This window comes from Peromyscus eremicus, unplaced genomic scaffold (genome assembly GCF_949786415.1).
Source record: "Peromyscus eremicus unplaced genomic scaffold, PerEre_H2_v1 PerEre#2#chr23_unloc_1, whole genome shotgun sequence".
NCBI classification, from domain to species: Eukaryota; Metazoa; Chordata; class Mammalia; order Rodentia; family Cricetidae; genus Peromyscus; species Peromyscus eremicus.
This window is the reverse complement of record NW_026734287.1, coordinates 1,148,463-1,157,782: the sequence shown is the minus strand read 5'-3', so window position 1 is coordinate 1,157,782 and position 9,320 is coordinate 1,148,463. Positions and strand designations below refer to the sequence as shown.

The 9,320-nt window shown below is 43.3% G+C and overlaps 1 protein-coding gene across 1 annotated transcript; it reads left to right on the top strand.

Annotated features, from left to right (window-relative positions):
• Positions 1–7,459: 7,459 nt before the first annotated feature.
• Positions 7,460–8,395, top strand: LOC131900871 (olfactory receptor 2AE1-like). The gene has a single exon (XM_059252197.1). The coding sequence runs from the start codon at positions 7,460–7,462 to the stop codon at positions 8,393–8,395; it is 936 nt and encodes a 311-aa protein (XP_059108180.1).
• The last annotated feature ends 925 nt before the right edge of the window (positions 8,396–9,320 follow it).

Genomic DNA, 9,320 nt, shown 5'->3' with positions numbered 1-9,320 from the left:
TGCTTCTTCTGTCCACCAGGACCCGCTGAAGAAATTCCAGGTAAGATAACGCTGGGGCTTGAAGCATCCTGGAAAGCTTTGTCAGAAGTAGCTAGCTGTCAGCTTATGCTTTAAGTCAAAGGTGACATTTGGTCAGGATACGAAGAAGGCTTCCAGAGAAGAAAGAGAGAAGGTGGATTACAAATAGGGATAGAAAATTATTCAGAAAGGTTCCTAAGGTAGGAGGAGAGACAAGAGGCAGATGATGAAACACCTCTCCTATGGAGATTTATAGGTGAAGGAAGAGATGGAGGACTGTCTGTATGAACTGATTCAAAAGCTTGTGTGTCAATATCATGACTGTGTTGGACCAATCAGGGTAAATGTTGGGAAGGTGGATTTCATTTCTTCTTCTCCTCCTCTTCCTCTTCCTTCTCCTTCCTTCCTTCCTTCCTTCCTTCCTTCCTTCCTTCCTTCCCTCCCTCTCTCTCTCTCTCTCTCTCTCTCTCTCTCTCTCTCTCTCTCTCTCTCTCTCTCTCTCTCTCGTGTGTGTGTGTGTGTGTGTGTGTGTGTGTGTGTGTGTGTGTGTGTGTGTTTGAGACAGGGTCTCACTATAGAGCCCCAGCTTTCCTGGAACTCACTACACAGACCAGGCTGGCCTGGAACTCATAGAACTCTGCCTTCCTCTGCTTTGGAAGAGAGGGATTACAGGGATGTGCCATCACACTCAGCTGCTGCAGGATCTTGATTGCAATGGTTGTACCACGCTCAGAAGAGAACATTTGCATCACTTTCCCTTGTCTTCTGGCTCTCACCCCCACCCCTGTCCTTTCTTACACGATGTTTCCTGAGTCTTGGAAGGGGAGGAATAAATGTCGTTTTTAGGTGTGAGCACCCATTCTCAGTCCCCTGAGCAGCTAGGAGTGTTCATTCACTGCTATTCATTGCAAAAAACTTCTCTGATTAAGGTGGGGAGTAGGACATAAGCATAAATATTTAGAAGGCAGTTTGGGATCAGAAATTCTGTTCTTATCTTATTTCCCCCTTTATATCCAGTTTCTTTAATATAAGATACTATCTTAACTATTGTTCAGATCCTTTCTGTTTGATAACAAGGTGACAAGCTGAGTATGGTAGTACATGCCTTTAATCTCCAGATGCAGAGGCAGGTAGATCTCTATGAGCTCTAGCCTGGTCTATGTAGTGAGTTCCTGGCTAGCCAGAGCTACATGGTGAGACCCTGTCTCAAAAAAAAATGATGACAATGAAAATGAAGTAACCATAAAACAATTTACAATATTAATATATAATATTCATAGGGGAATTATGAAGACATGCTTACAGTATTACAGTTTTTATTCTTACAGGTATACACATGATTATGAACGGTACTTATTTTTTAATTTTTTTTTGTGTGAGTGTGTGTATGTGTGTGTGTTCGCATGTTTTAAAGAGCCTGAGGAGGCCAGAAGATTGGGTGTTGGGTTGCCTTGAGGTGGAGTTACTTGTGGTTGTGACCTGCTGTATACAGGTGGTGGGAACTGAGTTCTGGTCCTCTGAAACAGTAGCAAGTGCTCTTAACTGCCAAGCCATCTCTCCAGCCACCCCTTTTTTTGTAGAGTTATTTTTGTTTTTATTTATGCATGTGTGTGTGTGTGTGTGTGTGTGTGTGTGTGTGTGTGTACATGTATGAGTGGTCCCTCTACCCATTCCATATTCATTTTGTCCACAATTGATCATGTTTTCTTGTCTAATAAGGTGATTCAAATCCAGATTTCTGAAGTATCTGGGCCATTCACATTTCTGTGTGAACTGGGGTTAAGTTTCCTATTTTTTCCATTTTCATGTGTTTGCACATGTGTGGATATGTGTGTGGGTGTGCACACGTGTATGTAGATGCATGTGCTTGTGGAGGCCCATGGCTGATGCTGGGAATCATTCTCAATTGCTCTTGCACATTACTCACGGAGGCAAGGCATCTCAATCAAATCCAAAGCTTGGCAATACGGCTAGTCTTGTTGGTTACCTTGCTCTGGGGATCTCCCGTCTCCACTTTTCAGGGTTGAAATTGCAGGTGGGCTGCTATCACCACCTGATATATACATGGGTTCTGAGGATCTGAACTCTGGTCATCATACTCCTAAGTGCTCTAACCACAGAGAAACCTCCCCAGTCCCCAGTCCCCAGTTTTCTACTAACTTGTGTCATAGGTCACAAACCTCCAGATTTCAGACAAGTTCTTCCTCATTCTGACTGCACAGCAACTTCATTTCTCTTGCTAAGTCTGTAGAAACCATTCCAAGCCACTAGAGCACTGATTCTCAACCTGAGGGTCATGACCCCTTTGAGGGTTGAATGACCCTTTCACAGGGGTCGCCTAAAATTATTGGAAAACACAGATATTTATATTATAATCCATAACAGTAGTAAAATTACAGTTATGAAGTGACAATGAAAATGTTATGGTTGGGAGAAGGCGTCACCACATGAGGAACTGCATCAATGGGTTGCAGCATTAGGAAGGTTGAGAACCACTGCTCTAGCAATCTCTCCCACAGAAACCTCCCCTAGAGCAATCATCTATAAAGCAGGATGACTGTCAAGTCTCACTAAGTGGAACACTACTGTGTGCCCTTATAGAAAAGTTCTCCTCATTGGAACTAAGACTTCTAAAGTGCAGGGACAGGAAGATAACTGATTTTAAGGAAGATTAAAAACATTTTTTGAGACACGTTTTTACTATGGAGCCCTTGCTAGCCTGGAACTCACTGTGTAGACCAGGTTAGCCTGGAACTCACAGAGATCCACCTGTCTCTGCCTCCTGAGTACTGGGATTAAAGGGTTGAGCCACCACTACTCCTGGCTAAAAGATTTTATTTTTAAGTGTGTGTGTGTGTGTATGTATGTATGTATGTATGTATGTATGTATGTATGTATGTATGTATATCTGTGCCAGGGTCTGGCGAGTCCACAAGAAGGTGTCATATCCCCTGCTGTTAGTTAGAGGTGATTCTGAGCCACAGTGTGGGTGCTGGGAACCAAACTTTGGTCTTCTGCAAGAGCAGTCTGAGCTCTTAAATTTTTCAAAAAAGATTTATTCTTATTTTATTTGTATGAGTGTTTTACCTGCACGTGTGTATGTGTACTACACATGTGCCTTGTACCTGAGAAAGTCAGAAGAGGACGTTGGATCCCCTGGCACTGAAGTTGTAGATGGTTGTGAGCCACTATGTGGGTGCTAAGAACTGAATCCAGGTGCTCCGCAAGAGCAACAAATGCTCGTAAACACTGAGTTATCTCTCTAGTCCTGTTGCTTTTTTAATTACAATTTATTTACTTATCTATCTATCTATCTATCTATCTATCTATCTATCTATTTATTTATTTGTGCATGTGTGTAGGTGAGTGTGGTGGTGATGGTGGTGGTGTGTGTGTGTGTGCATGTGTGTGTGTGTGCATGTGTGTGTTTACTCCTATGCCACCATGAGCATATGGAGGTCAGAAGACAACTCTTTCAAGTTAGTAGTCTTCTCTTTTATCATGTGGGTCATAGGCACTGAACTTATGTCATTAGGCTTGGCAGCAGGTGCCTTTACCAACTGAGTCATATCTCTGGCTCCTAGTTAGAGATTTTATAATGAGAGGACTCATTCCTATTTGTATCCATTAAGTCCTTGGAGTCCTGTTCTGAGATTCTGGGCTGTAGGAGAAACAGAAGTATGAATCGACTGTTGGCTTAGAGTATTACCTCATCCCAGATGACAGTGCCTGCAAGACAAGGCATTGCATTAGCAGTCGTGACAGTTGAGTCTTCACAGGCATCACCAGCCTACTAGGTTAGTTGTACCAGGATGCAGAAGGTCCTATAGTAAGTAAGAGTAATGAAGGGCTGGGGTGATGGCTCAGTTAATAAAGAGCTTTCTGCACAAGACTGAGGGCCCGAGTTTGGTCCCACATCACATCCTGACACCATGGTGGCATGTGCTTGCAATTCATCACTAGGAGTTGGAAACAGGCAAAATTCTAGCTTAGCCTAATTGGCTAGCCTCGGGCCCCAGTAAGAGACCCTGTCTCAAAACACAAGGTGTATGGCTCCCAAAGATCATTGAGGTTGATTGTTGGCCTCTATGCTCAGAAGTGTGTATCTACATCAGCACATCTTACATGTACCTCCTATCTCCCAAGACTGATAAATTCCATGAGCATCAGCTGATTTCGACACCTGGTCTTTTGTGAAATGAGCTCTTTTGTCAGGAGTAATGCTGCAGGGAGTACCAAAGCCATGAATAATCACGTGTCTATAGATGATCGCTTTGGCAGCAGAGGAGCAGACATGGAAAGCTAGTCCAAAGAAAGCATCTACTGTGGTAAGAACGAAGTGCTGTCCCTTTGAGTAACCAATCTGCTACCACTTAGCCATGTGTTTACCTAGGGAATGGTGCCATACTGGAGACTTGATGGCGATCTTGGTTGCTGTCAGACTTGGCCATCACTGTTGGCTTCAGTCAGCTTGGCCTTGATGAGAAGAATTCCATTTTGCCGAATTCATGTGAAATATTTATCTTTGTTACTTCATTGATAGATTCATTGAGAATTGATAGGAATGCCTGAGAAAAAGGGGGCCTGATGTCCATAGGACATCTCAGCTCTTCTTAAAAAGCAATGATTCATTCTGTGGATAATCCTGTGTGTTCACACTGGGCAGTGGTGACCCACGCCTTTAATCCCAGCACTTGGGAGGCAGAGGCAGGTGGATCTCTGTGAGTTTGAGGACAGCCTGGTCTACAGAGTGAGTTCTAGAAAAAAAAAAAGAAAAGAAAAGCCTATTCCTCTGTGTGTGTGTGTGTGTGTGTGTGTGTGTGTGTGTGTGTGTGTGTTCGGGTGTGCGCGCGCACATGCACTCGCGTGAGCATGTGAGAGTGCTTGTACAGGCCAGAAATCAATGCCAGATGTCTTCCACTGTATGATTTTGATACAAGGTCTCTCGCTGAACCTGAGGCTCTCTGATTTTAGCTAGACTGGCTAGCTAGTGAGCCCAGGGAAGCCCCTGTCTCCACTTTCCTAGGTCTGGGATTACAGTGCACGGCACTCTTCCTGGCTTTTGACATGGGTTCTGGGGACTGGACTAACTGTAAGCCTTTTACTGACTGAGCCATCCCCTCAACCCCTCATGTGATTATTATGCATGCACATCAATCCAAATAAAAAATTAGGTTATAAACAGGGCATCTGACTCAATTAGAAGAATTTACCACATCCAACACAGAAATAACGAATGTTGTGTAGTCCTCTGGGCAAAGGGTCAGCATGACTTTGGCTGTGTGATTTTTTTTTTTTTTTGAGACAGGGTTTCTTGGTTGTGTGATATTACATTCATTGGGAGATTCAGCATTATGGAAGATGTGTGTATGTTCCACATTGACAACTGGATGAACTCTGGTGTTTCTATGATGTCAACTTGGCTGGATGAGTTACATATCCCAAATTGTCATTTTAGTGTGTTTCCGGCTAAAGATGGGTCACAGAGGACATTTCTGGAACATGCAAGAGCAGGAAGGAAGAAAGCCCTTTTTAGTTTACTCATGTGTTGCTGATAGGTTGGCTTACTTAATTTGTGTGGAACAACACCTGGTTCTAGAATGTTCTATGTTCTTCAGAGTCCTCTTTTAGATATTTGGACTTCTGAGATGGTTGTGTGCCTTAAGATCCATTAAGAATTTCCCCAAAGGGAGGCTGGAGGGGCAGGAGGAGGGAAGAAGGGGATCTGTGATTGGTATGTAAAATGAATAAAAAAATTTCTTAATAAGAAAAAAGAATTTCCCCAAATCCTACAACATGCCCTCACCACAGATTTCAGAGGCAGTAAGAGCTGACATTGGCTTTCGTGTGATTACAGAGCATGTTTGTGGGTTCTAACCTGTCTTTTAACTGATATTCCTTTGACCGATTTCCTTTCCTGATTGTCCATCCTATGGTTTGTGTGTGTGCGTGTGCATGTGTGTACATACATGAGATTGCAAGAGTATATGTGTGTGTGTGTGTGTGTGTGTGTGTGTGTGCTTGAGTGTGGAAGTCAGAGATTAACCTTGGGTTTCATTCTTCGGGAACAATGTATCTTGTTTTTTGAGACAAAACTCTCACTGGTACCTAAGGCTTATTGACTAGGCTAGTATAGTTGTCCAGCCAGTTCTAAGGATCTGCCGGTCTCTGTGTCTGTCTCTCCAGGCAGTGTTACTACATTGAGCTTTTTCTTATGTAGATGCTGGGGATTGAGCTCAGATCCTCATGATGCCCTGGCCAAAAACTTCTCCCCAGGCTGCCTCATTGCACATACTAGTTTAACAGCTGCATGTAAATCGCATACCTAGCTTCCATATCAGGTAAGGTCAATATTTCACAATATGATCCAGTATACTCAGATGTATGTGTGAGATTATCATTCTGCTTAGAATTCTGGAGTTTGAGTGTATGATAAAAGAAGTAATAAGGAACTCACAAGAACTGCATAAGATTGGGCCCATCAACATTTCATCATAGATGGGGACTGGCCCCTGAGGCCTCACCAGAGAGACTACTGACCATTAACAGTGTCATTTTCTTCAGTAAAAGACTGTGTAGCCACAGATAAGCTGCCCTCACTCCACTAAATAAACTCCTGCTTGGGCTAGTATCTTGGTATGTGGGTCACATACAAAGAGAAGAAATGAAAGCAGGATGTGTGTGTGTGTGTGTGTGTGTGTGTGTGTGTGTGTGTGTGTGTGTGTGTAATATATTCCTTGAGAAAAGGGGCTTCCAGTAGGAGATGGAGAAGAGTAAAGTATGGAAATGAGGGGGTGAAAATGACTAAAATTCATTATGTACATGTGTGAAACTGTAAACAATAAAGAAGAAAAGCAAACAAACAATACACAGTGTAAATACATATACATACACACCTATATAGACAGACATATCTGTATTTCATAATGAGAAGACAAAATGTTTATAGTTTATAAGTTCCAGGATTTTAGAGTGGTCATGTTTTGCAAGATTCAATTATTTGAATAATTAGAGATGTGAAATAATTAGAAACAGATATAAACTTGTATGAAAATGTTCATATTTGAAGGCTGGAAAGATGATTCCTCAGTTAAGAGCACTGGCTGCTCTTCCAGAGGACCTGGTTTCAGTTCGCAACACCCACATTGTGGCATATGGATCCTCTGTAACTCCAGTTCCAGGAGATCCAGCGCCCTCTTCTGGCCTCCACAGCCACTGCATGCATGAAGTGCACGGACATATAAGCAGGAGAAACATCCATACTCATAAAATAATAAAGAGAAAATGTTCACGTGTAACAACATCATGCATATACAACAAATATATCTGATGAAAATTTAAAATAAATGTAAAATTCTTTTCCTAACTTACTTCTGAAGTTGCGTTTCTTGCATGACACTTCCATCTTCTCCCTGTTCCCTCAGGGGCTGAGGAAGGGAGCATGTGGAGGTGGAACCAGTCCTCTCTGGAAGACTTCATCCTTCAAGGGCTCTTTGATGACTCCTTCAACCACTTTTGTCTTTTCCTCCTCATCATGCTGGTCTTCCTTACAGCAGTGAGTGGCAACAGCCTCACCATCCTCCTCATCTGCGCCGATCCCCGTCTTCACACACCAATGTACTTCCTGCTCAGCCAGCTGTCCCTCATGGATCTGATGCACGTCTCTACAACCATTCCCAAGATGGCTAGCAACTACCTGTCTGGCAAGAAGTCCATCTCGTTTGTGGGCTGTGCTACCCAGCACTTCCTGTACCTGTCTCTGGGTGGTGCAGAGTGTCTCCTGCTGGCCCTCATGTCCTATGACCGCTATGTTGCCATCTGCCACCCCTTGAGGTACACTGTGCTCATGAGCAGAAGAGTGGGTGTGATGATGGCTGTCGTGTCATGGCTGAGTGCATCTGTGAACTCCCTAATCCACACATCCATCTTGATGAGCTTCCCTTTTTGTGGTTCGAGAATCATCCACCACTTCTACTGTGAGTATCCTGCTGTTGTGAAGTTGGTGTGTGGTGATGTCACTCTTTATGAGACCACAGTCTATATCTGCAGCGTTATACTTCTTCTCCTCCCCATCATCCTTGTCTCTACATCCTACGGATTTATTCTCCACAGTGTCATTCAGATGCATTCAGCTGGGAGTAAGAGAAACGCCTTTGCCACATGCAGCTCTCATCTCCTTGTGGTTTCTCTTTGGTATGGAGCCTGCATGTTCTCCTATATGAGACCCAGGTCCCAGCGTACTCCATTGCAAGACAAAGTTGGTTCTGTTTTCTATAGCATCATTACTCCCACCCTGAATCCTCTTATTTATACTCTCAGGAATAAGGATGTTGCTAAGGCTCTGAAGAGAGTGTTGAGGAGGGATATTCTTGCCTAGAGATTGCAATTACCATTGCCCTGGATACAGTGCTGGGTAAATATACTCCTTACATTGATCAGGGCAAAACACTAAGACTTTTAGGTTCTAGATTTCTGATGCTCTTTGAGGAGGACATGAGAGAAGTTTTAAGCTCGAAGCTCACTGTTACAATATTTTTCCCAGCAGGCCATACCACAAATTATGGTCCAGTAAGCTGTTTGAAGTGGGGGGCAATACTAAAATGTCTCTTTAGAGGAGTTCATACAGGGCAGCAGCTCAGTTGGTAAAGTGCTTGTTGTGCAAGCATGAGCTGAATTCTGTACCCAGAAATTTGTATAAAAAGCCTCACATGGTGGCATGAACTCATAATCCCAGTGTTGTAGAAGTGGAGACAAGCTGATGCCTGTGTCTCCCAGTCTAGCCAGCTTGGCTGAATGGGCAGTTTCAGGTTAAGGAGGCTCAGAGAGGGTGGATGACTCCAGAAGAGTAACAACCAAGGTTGAGCTCTGTTCTAGATACACACACACACACACACACACACACACACACACACACACAAGCACATGCAGACACATACACACACACACACACATATGGCGGGGATAGAATAGATAGGAATTCACTGATAGAGACAGAGAGACAGACAGAGATTAAATAAGGTAAAGAAGACACATAAAGGCCAGTGGAACTCAAAAAAAAGTATGGTAATGAAACAAGGGTCTTTTACAATTATTGTTTTTATTGTTTAAACTAGGCAAAGCATGCTGAAAGAGAGGATATAATTGGGCCACTGTGGTAGTTTGAATAGGTATGGTCCCCATGGACTCATGTGTTTGAATGCTTGACCTGTAGGGAGTGTCACTATTAGGAGGTGTGACCTTGTTGTAGTAGGTATGACCTTGTTGGAGGAAATGTGTCACTTTGGGAGTGGGTTTCGAAGTCT

Bases quoted from the DNA above. Each gene is read 5' to 3' on its own strand.
- LOC131900871 (XM_059252197.1), top strand. From the start codon at position 7,460: ATGTGGAGGTGGAACCAGTCCTCTCTGGAAGACTTCATCCTTCAAGGG.